This window comes from Canis aureus, chromosome 24 (genome assembly GCF_053574225.1).
Source record: "Canis aureus isolate CA01 chromosome 24, VMU_Caureus_v.1.0, whole genome shotgun sequence".
In the NCBI taxonomy this organism is placed as follows: Eukaryota; Metazoa; Chordata; class Mammalia; order Carnivora; family Canidae; genus Canis; species Canis aureus.
Window position 1 is genome coordinate 19,035,633 of NC_135634.1, and position 25,426 is coordinate 19,061,058.

Genomic DNA, 25,426 nt, shown 5'->3' on the forward strand with positions numbered 1-25,426 from the left:
GTATAAGATATAATAAATAATCTGAAAAGGATTCTACATATTAATGGGAGAGAGAAATGGAATTTTTCTGTGATCCCAACTTATGGGGAATGACCACTCAGCTCCTTTCACTGTCATGATGGCATTATTTGCTGTATTAAAAGTTTTAAATTTTGATGTAGTACACCTAATTAACCTATTTTTTCCTGTTATTCCTAGTACTTTTGGTATATCAAAGTACACCTACATAACCCAAGGTAATGAAGATTTAAACCTATGTTATTTTATAATTTTAGTCCTTACATTTAGGCCTATGACCTATTTTGAGTTCATTTTTGTGTGTGTGGTATCAAAGAGGAATCCAACTTCATTCTATTGTAGGTACTCACTACTTTTTCGGTTTTTTCTTTTTCTTTGTGGGGAAATTTGTGAAAGTCATCCTTTTCTTTTTCTTTCGATCTCATTTTATGTTATTTTTTTATCTTGCTTTATGTTAAATAAAGTTGTTGATAAAGTATTTTTAAAAAATCACACCTGTTAATACATGTAGATTTGACCTACCTGAACAATTAAACTATCCAGCACGTCTTTCCATATGCTGACATGCTTAAAAAGACCAGATATTATAAACTGTGTACATCAATCTCACAGATTAGTCTCATCAGAAAAAATAATGGAAAAAACAGATCTCTAGAAAACAGTCTCAATTCTTGCCAAAGAATTGAGTTTATTTTTTAGCAACATCAATCTTTTGTCAGGATAAAAGGAAAATTAAATGGCAATAATATTCACTGTTCTATAAAGTTATAAGTAAATCTGAGACATTTTTATTACTTAGAAATGAAGTAATAAAGACTTAATAAAGACTAACTTTTAGAGCCTTTTAAATCTAGGGGAAACAAGTCTTCCCATAGTCTCAGACACAACTGTGGATCACTATACCCTTACTCCATACCTAAAGAGGTATCACTACATAGAGATAGTGGTTAAATGCAAGAATACTATTACTTTATACCTTTTTTTTAGATCGAGGTCTAGGCTGTTCCTCATATTCTTCTCCAAAAACAGGTGGCAATAAAAATTCATTTTCCATATCAAGCTCCTCAGCAGCTGGCAATCAGATCAGAAGAACTTTTATTTCCAAATATAACAGCACAAGCTTACGTTACATAAAATATCCAACAAAGAACTAATCACAGAATATAAACAAGCACCTATATATGGGGATAACTTATGCTGGGGGGGTGGATATCATCTATGAGTTCTGGTAAACCCTATTCAGACTTTTAAATAACAACATGAAATTTTCATGGAAATGTCTAAGATCAGAAAAACTATTACAACCTGAAATTCAATTCTAAGATTTAAATGGTCTTAAGTACAAATCCAATTCAACATATCAAACTTTTCTTAAAATAAAATGCTTTACATTCTATTGGATGTGATTAGTCATCAATAAATTTAGGAAAATAATGAAAAACAGAACATATCTCTTTCACAAAAAAAGACTTGAAAATACTTTTTTTCCCCTTGAAGGTGAAACTTAATTTTTAAAAAAGCTTATGAAAAATACTATCAACATTTTATTTAATTTTTTAAAAAGAAACAACCACTTCTTTATCCTTTTCTCTATCTACAAAGTTTTCTATAATGAATTACATTAGGAAAGTATCTTTTTAGGCTCTAAAAATTTAGAGAATTTCTAAAGAAATTCTCTTCAAGTTTCTTCAATTCAATCCTATAGCCCATTTCAGAAATTAACTGTTGAATTTTGTTTGGGTAACAAAAGACAAATATAAACAGTAAAGGTAATAGCACAAACATTAAATGATTAACAATCATAACCACAGTTATGATTCCGTAACTAAATTCCACAACCATAGTTTACACTTAAAGAATAAAAGAGCATTTTGAGTACCTCTGGGGAAATCTATTTCAATATCCAAATCTGGTTCATATGGTACATCAGGCATATTCGACTGTGTCTCCGGGTCAGAGTTCTTCAAGAGATCTGAACCAATTATGTCGGTTTCAATAATTACACCTGTAATCAAGTCATAATATAAAAAAATCAAAACAGAAGAACTTAAAAGTACCTTTATTTAACCTAGCAAAAGAAGTCATTTAATTTTAAATATAAAACAAGAATTAACACATTAATGTCACAAAAGGAAAAGGTATATATAGCTATCTTGAAATGTAACTACTATAAATTTTGTTATTGTTAGATAAGCAAGCATTAGCACATGGAAACTTTTAATCCTTTAACTGCCTCTTTTCAAAGGTTAACAGGTATGCTTTGATAAACAACCCTGGTATGCAGAGTATTTCTAAAAGCAATCTCTCATGAAAAATAAACTAATAAGGGTGGATAATGCCATTTTCAACAGTTTTTGAATTATGACCTAAGTTTTTCATTACAACTGCTTTCCAATGTTTTGATCAGTTGTTTTCAGTTTTATATTACAACCCACAGAAAGATATGCATTTTATCCATTTGAAGGTGGTGATGGGAGACAAAAAGACAAATATAGATACACATACAGGAAACAGAAGTTTCACAAAACAATATCCTTTCGATGAGATTCACACTAACATTTTCCCATTTCACTTCATTAAAAAACAAACAAAACCACTGGTTGCAACCCACTAAATTAATCTGTAACAAAGTCCTCAACAAACACTGTCACATTATGAAACACACAGAATTTATACTGCTTCTATTGTATTCTAGGGCAAAGGAGATTAGGCAGTTTTGTGGTTGAAATAAGACTGTGGGGGATCCCTGGGTGGCGCAGCAGTTTGGCGCCTGCCTTTGGCCCAGGGCGTGATCCTGGAGACCCGGGATCGAATCCCACGTCAGGCTCCCTGTGTATGGAGCGTGCTTCTCCCTCTGCCTGTGTCTCTGCCTCTCTCTCTCTCTCTCTCTCTATGTGACTATCATAAATAAATAAAATAAAAAAAAAATTAAAAAAAAAAAAAAAAAAGAAATAAGACTGTGGGTAATACCAAAAAAGTAAGGGTAGGAATAAATATTCTAAGAGAATCATCTATAACATACTTATGTTACATTTGGCAAACACTGCCCTAACAGAAATTAGGATAAACCCTGGTTTAGATAATGCAAATTATTTTATTAAGTATAGCCAACAAAACAAAATTGGGGATAACCATTACAAAATAAGAGTTTGGATCATTATTAAAGTCTACTACAAGTTTTTTTTGTCTGAGCTAGTACATTAAAACAGGAATTCTGAGTTGATTTTACAAGTCAAATTCTGTTCCAATTAAAACAGGGACCTTAAAAATTCCTGCTTGAAATTGGGCATGGCATAAGAGACAGCATGTGCCTAGAAAGAGTATGGATCTCTTAATACAAAAATACGTTTTTGTTGCAATACTTCCCCCACTCCTATATCAAGTTGAAACATAATGATATGTCCTGCAACATACTATAATAATTACAACATTTATTGAAAACCAATGATACACATTCACAAGGTGAAATATAGTGCAGCTCACTGTTAATGTTGGCAGCTTCTGTTTTCCCCTCATCTTCAGTCATCATATCTGTCATTGTAAGCAGCTCTGTATCAAGAGGATCTGAAGAAACTTTGCTTTTTAGATCTTCAATGGCTGCAGGGATCTTCTCATTGCTATCCAATGAGGCAGGCAGAAAAACAGGAACCGGCACCTAATTAACCAAAGTATTTACTGTTAGGTTCACTCAACATTAGAAGGTAATTTTCCTGGGAGGGCAGGGGAAGCCAGTCTGGTACAGTCAGTGGAGGGTGTGGAGATTACTTAAAATTAAAATCTTTAGGGGCACCTGGATGGCTCAGTCAGTTAAGAGTCTGCCTTTGGCTCAGGTCATGATCTCTGGGTCCTGAGACTAAGCCCTCACATAGGCTGCTTAGCAGGGAGCCTGCTTCTCCCTCTCCCTCTCCGCTTTTCCCTTTTCTCCCTGCTCTTGCTCCTGCTTTCTCTCTCTCATTCTCTAACAAATAAATAATTTCCCAAATTAAAAATTATTCTAACACATGATCTTTATAATACCACAGTGGATAAAAGTTTTGGAAAAAACACATACCAAAACTAAGATGTCAACTATAACACAGCCCAGAAAACAAGCAGACTTTTTTTTTAAATAAAAATTAAAGAAAAATAGTATTTGAGGTTCTTCAGTTTCCCAGGAGACTATGGCATCCAAGTCCTGGCATAATGTCTTTACTGCAAGTGACTTAGGACAAAATAATGTAATGATAATTTATATGAAATTTTATTCCATGTTTCAATTTTAAACCTTACAACTTCACAAATATTTTTCTCTAAAATGAACTCAAATAGAAAACACTACATATATGCATAAAGCACACAAAGGCATTTGCTAAACTTCACCTTTAAAGATGAACATATAAAAAAATAATAAAAAAAATAAAGACGAACATATACTTGATTAAACACAAAGCAAACATTGACAGAGATTCAACCAAACCTTATTTAAATGGTAAAGGCAAAGACTCAACCCTCTGTTCTACTGGCTTCACTAATGTAGGAATTACAACATTGTTCTCCTATCTAATGCCTGATAAACCTCGAAATGAAAAAAAAACTTAAAATCTGACTTACAGGAACAGGAACTGTAGTAGGAACAGGAATATTCTGACTGTACATGTGCATAGGTACTGGGATATACACAGGTACAGGAATAGGCACTGGAACATACTCTGTTTTCCAATTATCATCTAAAAATACAAAATGTGTTTAAGAAGCAATATTAAATAACACTTAATACATAGTTACTCAATGTTAAAATAATTTGGTAACAAAGAAAAATTTAAGTTAAGCCTCAGTTCCCTTTTAAAAGAAATTAGGTACAGTTTCACAAATTTAAGTACAGTAAAAACAATAAAACTAAATACAGTAATTTTTAATAAAGAGAGCAAAAACAGAATTTAGCCCCCTTTTTAATACAAAGAAAACATCCTTTAAAAACACTATATAGTTTGAGATATACTATCAGATTCCCCTCATATCCCCTGCAAAAAGATTTATCTAGTTAAACAATTAGAATACATTTAAATCTTATAAAAATATACAATTGAATTATTTCATCTCATTCTGACAAGGAAATAGAATTGTTAACATTACAGGTCACACAGAGATGACTTTCTCAGTGGGATTACTGTAATTTTAGTGAATTTAGCCCCAAGGAAATTTTTGATACAGCATTTTTTCACTTGTGACATAATTTATATTCTGGGCCTTTAAGGGATTGATTTTCACTAATTATTTTAAATAATTAGACCTTGAAACCTGTCAATGTCATGTCTAAACTCAGATAAGCAAAATAAACAGAAAATTACAAAGTGACCAAACAAATACATTCCATAGCCTATTATTTGAGGAAAGCATGAATTTCAGGAAGAGAAGTATTAAGTATAGGAAAGTATATAAGGCAATCTTTCCTAAGTTACCTGTCTGACAAGATTTGGTCTGCATATGAGGTTTACAATAAGTAGCTTTTGTCATTGTTAAAGGTTTGCAAAGAACAGCTTTGTTCTTCATTTCCTTATTAGGTGTTGGAGAAGGGGGTGGTGCTGAACCCTACAGAGAAGCAAAGAGAAACATTTTATTTTTGCCTCTAATTTTTATTACTTCCCAGTGTTAATGAATATCTGGTTTCTAGGTGATGTGAGGGAACAGACAAGAGTTTTTAAGAGTATAACCAAATTATGTTACTATTACTATGTTTACAATAGTCTTAATGTGAAAGGATCACTGTGAATCTGTCCTAACTACTGACAAAGCAGGAGAAATCATTCATTCCACAGAACCGGAGAATGGCTACCACCAGCATATTATTTTAAAAACTTAAAAAGACGATTTTCACTTTTAAATAAAAAATACAACATTGTTAACCTGAATATTGAAAATAATTAGGCTCTTTTAAATTTATTTGAGAAAGAAAAAAGTTCTTGTATGTTGCAGCAATTATAATTTCAGAAACCTGTCCTAGGTAATAGTCTCTCAGCTGTTTTCACCATGTTCACTGTAGCATTATTTGCAATTGAGAAGCTCCCCCTGCCCACAACATCCCCTGTAACACACACACACACACACACACACTTTAAAATAAGCTAAAGATCTGTTTATAAGGGACTAAACATAGGTGCTCGCCATACCACCTATTAATATAGGAAAAAAGGTACAACAATAGCCAAACTGTGGAAGGAGCCTCGGTGTCCATCGAAAGATGAATAAAGAAGATGTGGTTTATGTATACAATGGAATATTACTCAGCCATTAGAAACGACAAATACCCACCATTTGCTTCAACATGGATGGAACTGGAGGGTATTATGCTGAGTGAAATAAGTCAGTCGGAGAAGGACAAACATTATATGTTCTCATTCATTTGGGGAATATAAATAATAGTGAAAAGGAATATAAGGGAAGGGAGAAGAAATGTGTGGGAAATATCAGAAAGGGAGACAGAACATAAAGACTCCTAACTCTGGGAAACGAACTAGGGGTGGTGGAAGGGGAGGAGGGTGGGGGTTGAATGAGTGACGGGCACTGGGGGGGGGGGGTACTTGACAGGATGAGCACTGCGTGTTATTCTGTATGTTGGTAAATTGAACACCAATAAAAAAATAAATTTATTTTTTTAAAAAAGGAAAAAAGGTACAGAATACAGAATATCTGAGGTACTTCTATACAGTCACCATGAATACTTAAGTAATAAATACTGAATCATTACTCCAATAGTAAATACAAAGTTAGGTTCCTACAAGTCTCTGGTCACATCATTTTCATCAACAGATCAATACATAACAGTGTTTCTCTTAAAACACACTTGTTTTCATATACATTTCTTACAAATCATTATATGCCATGTTTTTTTATAACACATGATTATAGCATTTACACGTGCTATACTGTACTAGGATTATTGACTCACTCAGATGTGTACACATTTGCACAGTATACAGGTACAGTACATACATACTATATGGTACTCATAATCAGCCCTGTTAACACATACTGTATATTGTGCACTAATGCAAATAAAATCCAGGGGGAAAAAAGAGTACATATTTAAAGTTTTATAAAAACATTAACATCTTACTCTTAGTGGACTTGCAGAATGTACAGTGGGGCAGTGCACTGTGTGGTTAAACCTCTCAACCTTTGGTATGCCCATAAAAACCAAGGGAAAGGTTGATGGCAATTATTCTGTAGAAGAGGAAGAAGTTAAAAAGGGTGACATGGTGACATCTGTCAGTTCTATCTCAAGAGTTGGCTCTTGTAACTTGTTGACAATGTCAGCACTTTTCCCTCCCAAACTGGCTTCAAAAAATGAAAGCAGCCTTGTCTGCTTGGCTTTTAGGCATCTTGATATAAATGATAAACACAGTGGTACTTAAATTTGGGGCTTTGTTCAAGCATAGGGTCATATTTTTTCAGGTCACTGACAATTTTTCCCAAGGCAGAATTCCATTCCAGTATTTTGGCCATTCTTGGGAGTCTTAGGCGGACTTTCATCACTGAACTGATGCCTTGTTTTGTCATCTTGTCAAGGTCTTCATCGGTGGGCTCTACTGCCTTCTCTACCAAACTTTCTCAAACACATGCACGTCCCCAAAGCATTCTTCACTTATTTGGTCCAATACACATTATGTTTTTAACACTGTTCTTTTTATTTTCTGTTACACCTTCAAAGACTCTGAAACTTTTCACACTGTCTGGTCAAACATTTTCCCAACAATTACTCATAGTAGCCTGCTTGATCCTGGCCTAAGCTGTGCCAACATAATAAATAATGTTGCGTACGGTGACTAATTTCCAATAACCTATCAAGGTGGTTTCCTTGTTGGTATGGAGGCTCGAAAGCTTTCTCATGAAGTAGGTCTTGAAAGCTTTAACTATGCACTGATTGACGGTCTGGATGAGAGAGAGTGTGTTTGGGGGCATAAAAGGAAATATAACCGAAATAGGCATTTTTCTTCAAGGCAATGGAATTACCTAGTAATAAAACCTCAAAGCAAGGTTTTCATTCTGGAGACAGTGTTCGACTTCTAGGATGAAACAGTTGAGAGAACCAATCCCAGAATATTTTAGATACCACTCATGCTTTTTTGTTCCACCTCCAATGTACAGTTCAGTTTTTTCCCTGCTTTTAAGGTGAGGCGTGACAAGAAGGGAAAGCTTTGCTTTGTTCTAACTCAGCAGAAGATATGCCTCAGGAGATTCACGTTTTTTACCACTCTGCACATGTCTGCAAATTTCTTTGAAAATACCATGGGTATTGATTTAGGGGTTACAAATATATTTTAGGGAAAAGGCAAATTTGCAAATGATGATCAATTGTACTTAAAGCATTTACTGTGTAATAAATTTATCTGTGCATATTTAAAGTGATAGAAATTTTTTCAAGAATTTTTTAAAAAGCTGTTTATATGGTACATATCTCTCAAGTTACAAATAATGCATATGGCCAAGGGACTGGTACTCTTCTAGATTCATCAGGATTTCAAACCACATTATTAATCAGCTAAGAAAAAGAGCTATGAACAAAGAGCTAGGGAACCTAGTCCTAATACTACTGCTGTGCAACATCAGGAAAGTGACTCAATCTCTTGTGTTTCAACTTCCTCAACTGTAAAATGGGAAGAATAATTTAACAAATAGGCACCAAGTATCTACAACATACCAAAATTAGGTAACCTGGTTCAAGCAGGAAAATCCCCTAGAACTCTCACATAAGAACCAGGGGTCCAAAATCATAGATATCCTAGATCATGCAATGTTTTCCCTCCTGTCATTTAGAAACATCACATCACATCAAAGTATGCCACCTAGTAAAGACCTACACTTGATGCTTGTTACTTTTCTGTCTGTCAGTAAGCAAGATATACGTCTATTTATACTGAATATTGGAGGAGAACCCAAAATAATTAAAATTATAATGACAAAAGCTACCATCTGTTCAGTATTTACTTCGTGCCAGAGACTATGTGCTATAGACAATGTATGTTGAAATCTAATACCCAATGTGATGGTATCTGAAGGTGTGGCCATAATATGGGGATTATATCATGACAGCAGAGGCCTCATAAATGGGAGTAATGCCATCATAAAAGAAATCCTAGAGATCCCTCGCCCCTTTTTACAATATGAAGACACCGTGAAAAGATGGCTGATTATAAAGCTAGAAGCAGACTCGCTCCAGATATTGTTATCTGCTAGCATCTTGATTTTAGACTTCCCAGCCTCCAGAACTGTGAAAAATAATTCTTGCCTGTTAACCACCCCATCTATATGGTATTGCTATAGTAGCTCAAATGGACTAAGACATTACATAAAACACCAAATCTACGTAACTCATAGAAGGAGTTATTTAGTTCTCTTAACACTATAAGAGGTAGGCCTTTTAATCAATCCCATTTTACAGTAAAGATGAAAAAACTAAGGTGCAGAAATTACACAACCTGGGAAAGATGACAGAGCTAAAGTTCTCAAGTCAGGATTCAAGTAAATTCATTGAACACCAAAGCTTATGTTCTTTACTATACACAGTGCCTTTATGAGGTCTGGAACATAAAAACTACCATGTGTTTAATACTTACTATGTGATAATCCTGAAGAGTTACTATTTTCATCCTCATTTTACAAACAAGAAATTCACACAAAGAACTTGTCTAAAGAGACTTGTTCAAAATTACACAGCTAAGGGACGCCTGGGTAGCTCAGCGGTTGAGCATCTGCCTTTGGCTCAGGGCGTGATCCCGGGATCTGGGATCAAGTCCGACACTGGGCTCCTTGTGGTAAGCCTGCTTCTTCCTCTGCCTGTGTCTCTGCCTCTCTCTCTGTGTGTCTCTCGTGAAATAAATAAATAAATAAATACATACATACATACATACATACAGCTAAGTTCTCACCCTTTAGTTTAGGGGTGGGGAATTAAAAGATTTCAAGAGCTTACAAGGAAAAGATGGGAGACAGCTTTTATAAGACAAAAGACAATAGTTGCTGTCGCACACTGATATCCTTCCCTAGACCCTTCCATCTGTCATATAATGTGGTTCAAGTACTATGAGAGGAAAAAAGTATTTAATATTGTGCTGGTAGAAAGTGGGCCTTAAAGCCTTAGTCTACAACTTATATATTTGAAACAGGGTTGCAAGTTGCCTTATGGCTACACAAAGTTAACAAAATACATCCTCATCATGGATAAAAATTGCCTGTTACTAAAATGACATGATTCAGCTGAATACTTAAATGTATTTCTGAACTCTCTGATTTTAAATACATTTCCACAAGGCAGGGGAATGATATATAGGGGAGGAAGCAAAGGAGAAAGCATTCTTACTTTTCTAGGATTCTAATTATTAACATCAAAAGCAAAAACTGAAGAGAATAAGGTAGAATTACCAATATTTCATCCAGGTCAGTGATCTAAAGTGGTGGTTACGTACTAAAATCACCCAAAGAACTTTTTAAAACACAGAATTTCTGAGTTGGTGCCTAGGCACTAGAAAGTTCCAAAAACTCTTCAGGTGATTCTAATGTGTAGTCAGACCTAAGGAGCATTGATTTATACTTTCTTATCAGGACAAAAGCTAGCCCAGAGACTCAATATAACGCCAATAAATGACTCCTGTAGAGCTTCCTTTAGATAAGGATGCCAGAAATACCAGTATTCAGACACTGGTAATTATTGTTACTCAGCCTATGAGAGGGCAGGCTTACGGTGCTTCAAAGTATAGCAAAACATTGATTCTTCTCTTTATTCATTACATATAAATGGATACTTTCAACCCACAATAGCCTTAAAATGCTAACATAAAAACAGAATTTGATGTATTAAACCAAAGTCTAAAGAAAAAAGAAAAAAATCCACAGGACACATTATGGAAATAGTTCTCATACTTAAAAACTTGTAAGTCCTGGCCTCCAACACAGACCTTCAGATATCTGTTTGAGAAATAAAAGCTCAAAGCCATTAATAATCTGGCCCAATCTATCCTTCTACCGCATTCCCATGATTCCACCACAAGTCCCCCTGAAGTTTTGTCCTAATGAATAGTGCATGCCCTTAACACATTCCTACTACATTTCATCACTATCTGGCAACCTTCTACTCAACTGCTCTGAAGTTTTTGACAGCTACCAAGAACAGATACAATCAGTCAGTCAATCATTTGAAACATAGTATTGCTCTGCCTTTAAGAATATGGGTACTTTGAGGCACCTGAGTGGCTCAGTCAGTTAACTATCTGACTTCAGCTCATGTCATCATGATCTCAGGGTCCTGGAATAGAGCCTCATGCTGGGTTCCCCGCTCAGTGGGCAAGCCTCCCTGTCCTTCTGCCCCTCCCCACACTCTTGCTCACACTCACTCAATCTCTCTCTCAAATGAATAAAAACTAAAAAATAAATAATAAAAATTAAAAATTTTTCAAACAATTATGGGTACTTCACCTCAAATACCATTTATATGTCTACTCCCTCAATGTGGGTAGAGGCCATAATTAATTTACCTTTATATTCCTAAGCATGTATGAAAGTATCTGTTTCTTAGTATTAGGTAATAATTCAGCTGAATACTTCAACTGACCCAACAGAGGAAAGTAAAGACCTTTTATTATGATGATCAAATTAAATTGGACTATTTATTTATTCCCACATTATAAAATTCAATATTTAGCACTTTACTTAAGCAGTACTTACTGTCATTTTGGTTCGGGACGTCTGACAACCCTGATCTAAAAACAAACAAATTTAAAATAAGACAAATATACAAATCTCTATTTCTCATTAAATGTTACTGATTTTTTTAAATTGTTAAGAAAATATTTTATTTATTTTTTTTTTAAGAAAATATTTTAAGTACAGAGTACCAAATTTGAGAGCTGAAATACAAAGCTAAATAAGTGGAATTTTGTCCTCTTAGAAAGTATTCATTACTTTGGCATCAATACCATTCTTATGCTTAACTTGTAAATAAGTCACAACTTCTAAAGGGTCTTCATTGTTCCTCCCAACCTAACTCCCAGCACATACTATTTGCTAAAATTGGTTTTCACTTAAAATTGCCATTATTTTTTTTTTTTAACTAGCACTAAGTTTTCAAAATAAAATAAAATAAAAAAACAATGTATCTACAGAAATTTCATATGGGCACCTCTATCCAGACAAACGATGGAAGTTGGTCTTAAACTATGTCCAAAATCAACTATTCATTATCATTAGTTTGAACTGGGAGCTAAGAAACTAAAAACTACTATACAGATTTTTCAGTTACTATCTAAATTATTACATACCATAATGTAAGTTTTCAGGTCCTTTCTGAGTCGTCATGTTGGGCTCGTTTTGCTGACAGTAGAAACGTAGTAAGCAGTGTTGATCACAGAAATGTTTCATTTCTCCACGCCACTGCACTCTCTCTTTAAGCGTTCCTTGAGATTTACAGCAATCACACCTTGCAGCCTTAATAAAAAAAAAAGGAAGGTATCAGACATTTCAAATTAGAAAATTTAAAAACTCAGACATGCATTTTAAAAGATTTCTAAAAGTTGATCAGTGATTTTTGCCAAATGTGATAAAACAATTTGATAAATAAAAAATAATATGAATCATTAACATACAGGAAAAATCCACAATAAAAGTGAAAAAAAATGTAGCAATTTACCTAGTGTCAAAATTCCTTTCTATACTTACCAGTAGTTAAAGACCAGCATTAAAAGATAGGATAACCAAAAAAAAAAAAAAAAGATAGGATAGGATAACCAAAAAAAGTGAACAGCGGTAGACCAAACTGATACAACGTATTTTAATATTTTAAAATAATTTTGAGGACTTTAATGATATACTGGTAGAAGTTTCCTACAATCAGATTACACTGAAAATCTCTGATTAATAAACAGATTTCCTGTGTTCTTGACAGCTTAAGAGAAATCAATTTAAAGAAGATGTTTAAGACCAGAAAAAATTTTAAGCAAGCTCTTATGAGAAAATCATGGATGTTAATTTGAAGTATTTTCAACAGTTTAATAAAAGAGCTTTATTAAATATATTAACTATTAACAAAAACTTCAAGTTCATATTTTAAAACACTCAAATACTTAATTAAAAAAGAATCCTATTTTAAGACAATCAGCCCCAACTAGTAAAATTCATACATAAAAAAATTAAACCTTATGATGGTGAATCCATAATCCAGGAACAGATTTTCATTTTTTAGTGAACCCATTTTCCCCTAGATTTTGCCATTTTCACTATTTTTTAACAACTTCATCAATGCATGGACCAAAAGATATGAATAATTCCAAATACAGTTCTTTTCATAATTGTTTGATCCAGTTAAGAGTAGAAATAAATTACCATATTTTAATTACCCTTTGGTGTAACTACCAACTTTAGAAGTTTTGATAAAACAATGCATATTAAGTTCAATAAAATCATGTATCTTTTCCTTACTACCTAAATAATCTATAGTTCTATACTGTGGGTTCTGAAATCTCTCACTTTATTTCTCAATAGGAGTTCTATGAATAAATACTATGTCAAAATTCCTAGCCAGGAATATTAATAAATGATTGTGTTGATAAACAGGTCTTATATAACAAACATACCCCAAGGTTAGAACACAGGCTCTTTTTTTTCTCCAGGTCAGGTATTTCTCCTGCTGAATAAATGTTAAATGAATGAAGATTTGTAGTATAAATTATGACTATTAAGTGATGCCAATATCACATCTCTTGTCCAAAAACTGTGAGCTCAAATTTTATATTGCTGGTAATATCATGTGGTAACTTCAGTAACATTAGCACTTACTATCAACCAGATCATATTTTACTCAATAATGGAAAAGGTCCCTGGTCACCACTGAAAAACTGTTCTTTAAAATAACCTTTAAGTATTCAAAGTTTCAAGGTTTGGCTCCCTTTTTATACTTTTCAAAGACAAAGCACAAAGGAAGAAATTTAAAGTTTAACATTCTAAAGAAAATTAAAAAATAAAATTTAACATTCTAATTATTGAATCTAAACAATACAAGGACATAGCAAAAGTGAAGTTGTAGCCCAACTACCTCTCATTCGTTGAGAACCTGAAAAATAAAAGCCCAGTATGTTGTTATATCTACTGTCTATAGTCCTCATCACAGTACTGGAAATGAGGTGACTTAAGGCCAAACATTAAAAATGCAGAGACAGGATTCCAAGCAGACAATCCAAATCAAAAACTGGGCTTTATTTAGTAAATCAAGTTATAAAGACAATGGAAAGACAAAATGAGTTAATATGAATAACTAGAGAATAAAAATCTTAAGTAAAATGCTGCAAGGAGGTTCTCAATGTAACATCTAAAACCTAAAACAATTTGTATAAAACTCAAGTTACTATATGTACTATGCTGATTAAAATATTTCCATTTACACATTAATTTAGAAGGTCAAGGACATAAAGCCAAGTATATTCGACTCAAAGAATCTGAACAATGAAATCACTTCATTATTTTATAATTATAGACATTTGGATTTTATAGTAACAAGACTCGAAGCTCCTTTCTTCCAAAGGGTTCAAAACAAATTTAGATGACTTCTCTATATCCGAGGGGCAAAATTAATGCCAATTCAAATTTAGATGACTTCTCTATATCCGAGGAGCAAAATTAATGCCAATTCACAAATAGAAATAAAATATGTATGTTTTTTCAGAATGGAAGGATAACAACAATACTGAATACTAATTCCAAGTTCAATCAAATTTTAGAAGTGTGAATTTCATTTTCATTTTGTTTTTTCTTTTATAAGACACTCATTCAAATTCTGGGTAAAGTGTTCAGAGTTGAGTTTAAAATACAATGGCTAGAGCAGCCCAGGTGGCTCAGCAGTTTAGCGCTGCCTTCAGCCCAGGGCGTGATCCTGGAGACCCAGGATTGAGTCCCACATCAGGCTCCCTGCATGGAGCCTGCTTCTCCCTCTGCGTGTGTCTCTGCCTCTCTCTCTCTCTCTGTGTGTGTGTGCGTGTCTCATGAATAAATAAAATCTTTAAAATAAATAATAAAATAAAATAAAATAAAATAAAATAGCTAATTGTATTAAAAATGACCAAGATTCCTTACCAAAACCACTTCCCCCCCCAACCACAGGAGAGAACTCTTAGAAAACCTTAATATTTCTACAGCATAACAACCGAAGAATGGGGCACCTGGGTGCCTCAGTCAGTTGAGTGTGTCTTGGTTTTAACTCAGGTGGTGATCTTGTCTCAGGGTGATCTCATGAGTTGTGGTATCTCCTGATGGACTCTGCAGTTGGGGTGGAGTCGAGCTGGAGATTCTATCCCTCTGGCCCCTCCCCCTGAGCATGTGCATACTCTCTCTCATAAATAAATAAATCTTTATAAAACAAAACAAAAGAAATGGAGTATGACTTAAGTTGCTAGCTTAAAAATTATCACTTCATCATCTACTAGTGGTAGATCAGGGGAATGTCTGTTATTGGGGGTAGGGAGGAGTGGGTAACAGTAACCAGTTCAAAAACCTAAATAAAATAAATTCTTAATTCAAAAATCTTAATCTAATATCTCAGCTAATAGCTGAATCTCTCCTTCAATAATCAACAATAGGTCACTGAGTCTATACTGATGCAGTCCCTTATTATTTGGCAGTTTCAAATACTCATTTTTGGTTGAAATATATATATATATATATATATATATATATATATATATATATATACATACACACACACACACACACACACACACACACACTACGTTTAACTTTAATTTGCTCATCTACTTGTTTCTCATTTCACTAATCAGACCTAATTTTGAGGGGGAGGAATCCATGAATATGAATGAAATAGGGGATTTTACAGCCATTTAAAAAAATCATTACTTATGACTTCCTAATATCTAAGTACACCACAGTTATATACTTTAAAGAAAAAAATACAGTGATAAAACAGGTGATTGTTGGCAAAGCAGTCCAGTGATAGGAATTCTCCACTTACCCAAAAAGCACATTTAAAGCAAGAATATTAGATATTTCCTTTCTAAAATTATTTCAAAAACAAAGTATTTTTTATATCAGTATTTCCAGCAATTTATCAAAAAAGGCAGAATTTAAAACCCCAATATTTTTTACCCAGATATCCTTTTATAACTAAGATTTACTAAAACATAAGTATTAATTTGATTAAAGCCCATAAAACATAATACTTTTATAGTATTGCAGGGCACTCATATTAAAGAAGGCTGCCATTTACTATTGGTTTGTACAACAAATCAAAATCCTCGTTAAAGAACTGTAATTTGAAGTAATAACACTTAACACTTAAAAGATTATTAGTTCTACTAAGTACAGTGAAGGAGTCTGGAGAAACATTAGGTCTTCTGAATTAACTTCACATTATCAAACACCTCACTATTATTCCATTACAATAATAAGCCCTTTTTCTCCTAAAATTTCAAACTTATAGAACTATTATCCCACCTGGTTTCACATTATGCCTGGAAACATTTATTTTGAGGAATAGTAAAATCTACCTCCTTCTAAAAAACGATCTGGGAGAAGAAAAAAACATTAACCTTATTCTCAACATTTTTTGGTTGCATGATTTCAACAGATTTTGTATTCCAATTTAGAAGACAGTATTTAATAAACCTCTATTTAAATCCAAATGCAAACCATTACATAAACCAAAAAACAGACCATTCAAAATGTCTTGTCAAGAAACAAAAGCCAAAAATTTAAAGTATAATTATAAATATTTAAATTTAATTTAAATAAATAAAAAGTGTAGTTATTTATACTCTAGATAGTCTCTGAAATTGAGGCACAAAGAAAGTGGAAAATACAATTTATGCACTCCTCTGGTGAGGAAGCAAATGCTCATGACTAAAGGTGAAGTTAACAACTGGACTGGCTAGCTTCTGGTTTTAAAGTTTCCTTGATGAGGCATTTTTTTTATAAATTATTTTTCTAATCAAAGTTGGACAGTTAAGGGTCACATTTTGTTTTAATGAACTAAAATCTAAAACTTGAGTTTTAAATTTAAAAAGTGGAAGAGGAAAGGTCAAAGAAATCATAATTCGGTTTGAGACTCAACTTACTACGTTTTCAAGTTGATGACAGGATGTAGCAGTGAATAGAAGAGACTCATGAAAGGTCTAAGAAAATACATTTTGACTCAAGTAGAAAGCATACAGAACAAAGTTATTCCTTGATTATAGTGTTGGCTGCTGCCACAAAGAAGCCAATGATGAATAAGGAGGGTTAACTCTTCTTCATCTGAAAGCTGGTATTCCTATTGATTGTACAGAAAAATCATTACTTGCTTTACAAATCCCTACCATATCACAAAAATGCTCTTACCTTAATTCCTCAGATTAGTATAGTATGTAATAATGCCACTGTGCATATTATACATTTGTTAAGTTTAAAATAAGATAAGGAATAATAATAAAAATGTGTTTAATGTACAGAATATTGACTTTATGCCAACAGACAATTACAACTGGTTATTTAACTAACATGTTATTATATATTCTGGAATGCACTGCCTCGCCAAAATTTCATCACTAAACATTACGTAAATAAAAACATTAGACACAATTATCCTTTAAACAGAAAAATGGAAAAATGGCAACATCTAGAATAATGTGGTCTTTTGCCAAAGAACATTTCTTTGCTTCCCCAAAAAAGAAAAACAAAATAACCAAGACTTCTCTATTTTAAATAATATAAAAGAAGGCAAGAAGAATTTATTCAAAGAAAGAAGACAGAGATATACATTCAGTGTTCTGTGATCAAAAAACAAAATCCTCCAAAAAGGATTTTAAAATATTAAAGGTTTGGATTCACAATTACACAATTAGGCAGAAATTTGTAAAGCAACAGAGAAATCATCATTATCACATGGTAACAATTTTTGTCTCTAAAATTATAAAATAAACAAAGGATGACAGGAAATAAGAATAAAATGGAATTTTCCCATCTGTAGCCACTAAATAACTTTACTATTTTGAGTACAAAACAAATTTTCATTAATAAAACCTCCTGAACAGTGGACAGTATTTGTAGGTATTATACAAAATTGAGCTTTTAAAGCTACTAAAGTAACATTTTGAATCATTTCTCAAAATTGCTAGTGTCTATAATAAAACAAAAGGTTTGTTTAGACTAAAAGAAATGAATGTTAGAGAGTGTCAGTACGTTTATCCTGTGTTTCTAAAATTTGAACCTTAATTGAAAGACTTTTTTTTTTTTTTAAGTTTTTTAAAATTTATTGTAGAGACAGAGCTTGAGCAGGGAAGGGACACAAGAAGAGGAAAGAGAGAATCTCAAACACCATGTTGAGCATAGAGCCAGACATGGGGCTCCATCTCATGACCCTGAGATCTTGACTCAAGCTGAAATCAAGACTTGGACACTTAATCTACTGAGCCACCCAGGTGCCCCTAGTGGTAAGAAAATTAGAAGCAACAGTAAACTTATGAAGTAATTTTAAAACTACACCAAAACTCTTAGCCTCCACAACCTCTTTCAACTTGGAAAGCATCCTATTTAAAAAATGTTACTTGATATGTTGAGCTGTAGACAGTCAAGAACTACACCAAGAATGTTTGTAATTCTACTATATAATATTAACACTAATCACGTTCATTAAATAAACTAAATAATATTCTATATATTTCAACCATTTTAACCCTTTGTTTCTTTTAGCAATATTTCACAGCTTTAAAGTTATGATGTCTGTCTTCACATGCTTTAGAAGTGCCACCATAATGAAGTTTTAATACTGAGATGGTTTTCCATATTATGGACATATGAACTAATTACTTTTTCTTGGGTAGTATCTGACCAAACAAAGCCCAAATTTACACTAATTTTTCTCACCTAGAAAAAAAAAAAAAAAAAACAACGTAATGGACAAAAAGTCCATTATCTTTTCAAGAGGTAGATTATAATACTACACACACACACACACACACATTTACAGTTTCAAATTAAATATTTTTGGTCTCTATCCATATAGTGTCTTTTCGCTTTGAAACTCTCCAAAGATCCACAACTAAAAAGGTAAAAAGGAACAAAGTGTTTTAAAATACATCCTAAGTATCTAAAACAATGTTCAACACTGATAAAGTAGTCTGTTTATATTTGGTGAAATAAAGACAATAAATTTTAGAGAAATAATCCATTTGGTTAAACTGTATTGCTGAAAATAAAGATATATCCTAGTTTTGGGAATAGGTAAGTTATAAGACAAGTAAAAATGCTACCTCAAGTTACACAGAAAAACTTTCTGAAATGACAAAAATTTTAATGAATTCTATTATCTGGGCTGGGCTTAGTATGTGTACGTTTTTTAAGTAAATAAGCTACCATATTTGTAATAGTAACTGTAATATTTTATTAAAGATTGGATAAAGCAGCTGCTATAATAAAAAATTTTAGTTACTTGCCTTGTAGTACCAATCCTGAAATTTCTTACAGCAGTCTTCACTACAGAAATCTCTCACGACACCATCAAGTTCTTTAGTTGCTCCCTTCTTACACAGTTGAGAGCAATAGTTGCAAGTAACACATCTCAATCCTAAACGTCGTGCAAAATCCTGTTTATACAATAGTTTGCAGCCTGAAAAATACAAGGTTTTAATATTAAAACAAAAAAAAATCAAAAACTATCCTTTGAGGTGAGAAAAAGCTTATAAATCAAATAGATCATTGGCTTTACGAAGTGTCTGTAAGTTCACATATAAAGTCCTTTTATTCTGAGCAAAACCGAAATCTACTATGATCAACAACAACCTGTAAATACTGGAACAGAACATGGAATATTATATTAGATCTCATGTGTATTCAAATAATTAATGTTCTAAGACTTTCAAATCTAGTAACATCTGGTAACTATTTTGTTTGCTCTATTTAAATACATTCCTGCTAAGCTATTATATGTTTATATAGTAAACATCACAAATAGGCATTAGAGAAACAATGTAGATTGTTGAGAAGCACTGAGTAAACTTAAAGATACACTCAGCTAAGTAGACATTTAAAGCCAAATTTTCTAGCCTTACCTTTCTGTCACCCTACATGGACCTTAAGGAAAATAAAACTGGTTTATTGACTTGTCCAGGGAAAATATTTCGTATTCTTTTAATAAAGTATTTATTTTATCTGCTTCATGAATGCATTAAATTTAAGTCTTTTTACATATCAACTTTAATCTCTACAATATCTCTATAAAAAGTAAATAATTTCCATACTTTTTACTAATACTGTACCACATAAAAATGACCTTGCATTCCTATCTACTGAAATCCTACTCACCCATTACTAAGGACCTCAAATTACACCTCCTCTGCAAAATCTTTAGTAAACCTAGTTTTAAATACTCTTTCTTATCTGTGAACTCAAACTGCAATTGTTTTCTATCATTTTATTTGGCAATTATGTACTATCCTATGATTTCTGTTAATATGAACTATATTTAAAAGTCTTAATATTATACCTTTATTAAAGCTTTATCTAGTTTCTAATTAGATTTTGATGGTAGTACCAGGTATTACACATGTTTTGTTATTTCTGCCAAGTTCCAGGAGAGAACTAGGTGCAATTAGAAAAAGCACAAAATACATTACTAAACAGGAAGAAGACATACGTCCTTTTTTACCTTGTATTGCCTAGAGATATTAAGTCCCTCCAATTGCATATTAGACTCTTATATGCCAATTCTTTATTTGCTGCTACTTGTCTATTCATTTTAGTAATAAAATCCATGTTATCTAAATGGTACAAGATCGTGGATAGGTATGTTAGCCATCAACACCAATATATTCACTTAAGAATCACTAAGACTCTCACTGCAGAAAAATTCAGGTGTAGAATTAAATTAACTCAGCATCAATCTTTTCAATGAAACACTGTTACTTTTCATCACAGCTATGATCTTAACAGTAAACATGGTTACCTTTCTCATTCCAGATGAAATGTACTCAAACCTATAAAAACAGGAATGCCTTGTTTTATAAGCAGTACCCTCTTACATATATAACCTTATATGTGAAATGTATAATGTATTAGACAAAGGCACTAACTGAAGGGACCAATAGATCTTTTGAATTTTTGGTCATTCAATATTGCTGGCATTTAGGATTTTCCAACCTTTTTCTTGCCCCTAACTAGCAGTAGAAATTCATATAAAAAGTGGATCCAGTGGAGAAAAAAAAAAAAAAAAAACAACTGGAAAACAACAGATGAGGATAGCTGATAGAAAAGCTGGGAAAGTTAGTGCCTGGGGCCAAAGAAAGAATAGAAACCGAAAGCCAGCTTAGAGAGAATGTGACATTTAGGGAAAGGTAATAAAAAGAGCCCAAAAACCAGTTACAATCCTGGTTCCTATCTCTGGAGAATTAGAATGAGAACAGTTCATTTCTATAATCAGCTGCCTGGTACCAGAGCAGCAAAGTATAAATGAGATGAGAAAAGGAATTCTTGAGTATACAATAACAAGAGGCAGTGTTGCCTGGTATTCCAAATTAAAAACCTAAAAGTATTTTCCCATTGTAGTAATGCCACATATGATTTTTTTTCTGATATACTGAAAACCTTTGTAGACTAGGCAGGAAGCTGGGCAGGGAAATGAACCCAATGGAAAGTAATTCTAATCCACTTGGAAAATCAATCTTCAGATCACAATTTCTATGTTGAGAAATGACATATAATATTTTTATTTTAAAAATTCCTTTTAATGGGAAAAACGGTTATCAACTTTTTAGAGATAAAATACCTTGAGGCCTAGAATCTACAAATTAAAATAACAAAACAAGTCAGTAGAAAATCAAATTCAATTTTTTTTTTTGGTTCAGCTACACTAAAATTGTACAGCTACTCTGGACATATGTAGTTATATATTTTGAAAATATTTTGGCAAAAAATTAACATTAAATATCAATAAAAGTTATGAACAACACTGTATATACACTTGCCTTCACTACAGAAAGGTCTCTTAACGCCAGAGAAATTTACTGTTTCATGAAGAGTCTTCTCCTCTTGACAGTATTCGCAATATGTAACTATGCAATGCAACTTCTTATAGTCATCTGAACAAGTTTTGCTGCAGAATTGATGCACTTTGTTCTAAATGCACAATGGGAACCTTGGTAAGTATTTGACAACCACCTCAAGAACAAGTTTAAGAAATAAACAAGCCACTTTTACAGAAACAAAGTTAAATCATTTACCTAGTTAACGTGATTGATAAATCCTTGGGATACATTTCCTATAGGCCACAGACAACTATTTAACTAATTCACTGCTTTATTTAAAAAGAACTCCACAAAATTCAATACCATTAACTATCCAAAAATTACTCAGTGAAATAGTAAAAGTATCACTAGAACAAGATGGCAGTCTGATGTTGCTAAGGGAACTGGAGAAATGGGGGAAAAACAATAGAAGATACAACATGGGTAAACTACAAAAAGATGAGAAATATGACATTAACACCAGTTTCACTCAAAAAGAAATATTCTTTGTTGAGTATAGTCAAGTAGACTCAATCACATTCCTATCACAGCTTAATAGTAACAGACCTATCATGGATAAAATATTCAATTTGGGGCCATCACACAGTGTACTGCTAAACTTTAGCCTGAGTTGGTTCCCCTGAATGGAGTAAGGATAGTATTATCTAGTTATTTCTCCTGGCCCCAAAACTACAATAGCCAAAGGTACTTTCCAAAAACCAGCCAAACATAAACAAGTTACAATTCCCAGGGCTGCAATTTTTCCCCTCTGTTATTATGGAGGATACAGACTAGGTCTAATCCATCTACCTAACAGTTGGCAAAGATAGCTGAAGACCAAGACAAGGAAGGTGCAAGAGTCTAGGAAGCAACTCAAATAGTAAGGCAATCATCAGTGGAAAGTTGCCCCATCATGGACATACAACTTACAAGAGGAAAAAGAGCAACAAGGAAACTGCAAATGCCAACCATGGAATGAGAAGAAGAGACCCCTGAATTCTCAATCGCCTGAGTGACAGGCTCAACTCTCATTCAGTTTGAATGTGTTTCTTAATTCCTTCCAACACTTAACCTCCATGTTCATAAAAGCAACACCAAGACTACAAAAGCCAGGTAGCACTAACATGGAGATGGTAGAAAGGACCTCAATTTCATCTAGTATTATCAAAATTCAATTTAGGCAGGGTCTTTATTCCCTATGTAACATTATTCATTGTGCTTGTTTATGGATTTTTTTCCTCATTCCCTACCATTCCTTTATTCTTACTAGGCCTTCAACATTTTTCCTGCCATATGATTTAAAGAGGGTGTTATTCACTAAAAACCATCTGGATGCCAACAACAGTCTCCAAAAATAACTGGTTTAAATGCTCTTGAGAAAGCACCAAACAAAATAGCAAGCTAAACAATTTTCTAGAGACTAAAGTATTAAAATAATGAAATTTCAGACTTCCAAAGTACTCTACTAATCATGTAGTCAGGTTCTGGTAATCTTTCTCCTAAGACTCAGCTACTGAGTGACTTGCCAATAACTACTAGCAAGTTGTAGCTCAAAATCAATCTATTATTGGTACTTATATCTTGTATACTATTTTATTACATATTTCATGCCCTCGAGAAAGGTGAAAAAAAAGAATGGCCAAAGATGAAAACTGATCAAGAAAGCAATGTTCAACAGGTCTGTCCACTGCCCATCCATCCACACATCCATCCATTACTGTTCCCTTATTTAAACAAAAATAATTATCAGGTTTTGCTAATGGCAAAATATATGGCAAAGGAAATTAATAAACTGGTGAAGGCAAGAGTGATGAGAAAGGTTAAATAACTTTCTATTAGGATTCTTTTATAAAATTATAAATTTTAAAAATATTAAATGAAAACATGGTGACAAATTCTAATTTGTACAGGTAGCAGGCAATATAAAATATTATAGTTCACAGACAATATTTATAAGGATGGGGGGAAATGGAAAAATACAGTATAAACAGATGCTCCAAGTATGCAGGTAACAAAATAACTTTCTATACACTACTACAAATATAATGTATAGTGAATAGGACTTCAATAATTTTTTTTGACCAAATAATCAGATCCTTTGTTGATTTTATTCCCACAAAAGAAAGTAAATAATTCAATCATCACAATATCTGAAGAACTAATCCTTATCCATTAAGAAATAGGTCATCAGATGGAAACACCATTATTATTTTACTAGACTCTCATTTAAGCAAGACAATATTCATAACAAAATAGGACTTGCCTCCCATTCCAGGATTTCTGGCTTTGAACAAAAGGAATTTTTACAATAGTTGCATTTCAACTGAATATCACTTGGAGCTACAAACTGGCCATTTGAAGATGACTGCATACTTAGAGCCTAAAACAAAGAACAAAAGATACTGAGTCTGATACAGATTTTAGAATTTTTATTTGCCACTACTATTATATATTGACTATGTCCAAAAAATAGTATGTATCTTCCTTAAATATTTCCTCAACACATAAAATTACATTTCTGAACTTTGTCTTTAAAAATTATAATTAGTACACTAAATTTTATGAAATTGAGACTCATTTTTTACTACAGGATTACTACTACTAATTTTAAAATAACATGAAAAAGGAAAAAAAATCATACAGCTCAGGTATGATCTTTTAACTGTAAGAAAATTTAAGCAAATAATAGTTAAAGGTGAACAAGTTCTGAACTAGTATTTAAACATTTTAAAAAGCCTGGCTCCTAGTTCTTTCTAATAGCTATCTTAAGTAATAATTTGTCTCATATGCAATATTGCTATCATTTTAATTCCAAGTCTATCAGTGAAAACAGCCTATAATACTTTTTTTAAACTGATCATTTCTTTTATAAAGTTAGGGGCAAAAAGATTTAGAGACTGGAATTGATACCAATAATTTTAGTTTTATTACATCTTAAGAAGCTAAAACAATTTATAGAATAGGAAAAGATATAAGCATACATGGGTTAAAAAGTTTTGTGCCAGGCGCACCTGGGTGACTCAGTTGAACAAATGACTCTTGGTTTCAGCTCAGGTCATGATCTCAGGGTTGTGAGATAGAGTACTGCACAAGGCTCCCCACTCAGCAGAGAGTCTGCTTGAGATTCTCTTTCCATCTCCCTTTGCCCTCCACCGCTGGTGAATGCACACACACACATCCACTCTCCCATGCTCCCTAATAAATAATTCTATTAAGTTTTGGGATCCCTGGGTGGCGCAGCGGTTTGGCGCCTGCCTTTGGCCCAGGGCGCGATCCTGGAGACCCGGGATCGAATCCCACATCGGGCTCCTGGTGCATGGAGCCTGCTTCTCCCTCTGCCTGTGTCTCTGCCTCTCTCTCTTTCTCTCTGTGTGACTATCATAAATAAATAAATAAATAAA

At 33.1% G+C, this 25,426-nt stretch overlaps 1 protein-coding gene across 4 annotated transcripts in view; it reads right to left on the reverse strand.

The window, feature by feature from the left end:
• The window catches only part of ZMYM2 (zinc finger MYM-type containing 2), an 85,468-nt gene that overhangs the window by 33,259 nt on the left and 26,783 nt on the right, over positions 1–25,426 (reverse strand). For all 4 annotated transcript variants that reach the window (XM_077868451.1, XM_077868452.1, XM_077868450.1 and 1 more), the window contains 10 exons: positions 24,289–24,405; positions 21,987–22,137; positions 19,461–19,633; positions 12,309–12,474; positions 11,716–11,750; positions 5,457–5,586; positions 4,609–4,724; positions 3,502–3,673; positions 1,898–2,023; positions 995–1,089 (listed from right to left, as the gene is read on the reverse strand). In XM_077868451.1, the coding sequence (XP_077724577.1) occupies positions 995–1,089; positions 1,898–2,023; positions 3,502–3,673; positions 4,609–4,724; positions 5,457–5,586; positions 11,716–11,750; positions 12,309–12,474; positions 19,461–19,633; positions 21,987–22,137; positions 24,289–24,405 (1,281 nt within the window). The remainder of the gene's footprint in view (positions 1–994; positions 1,090–1,897; positions 2,024–3,501; positions 3,674–4,608; positions 4,725–5,456; positions 5,587–11,715; positions 11,751–12,308; positions 12,475–19,460; positions 19,634–21,986; positions 22,138–24,288; positions 24,406–25,426) is intronic.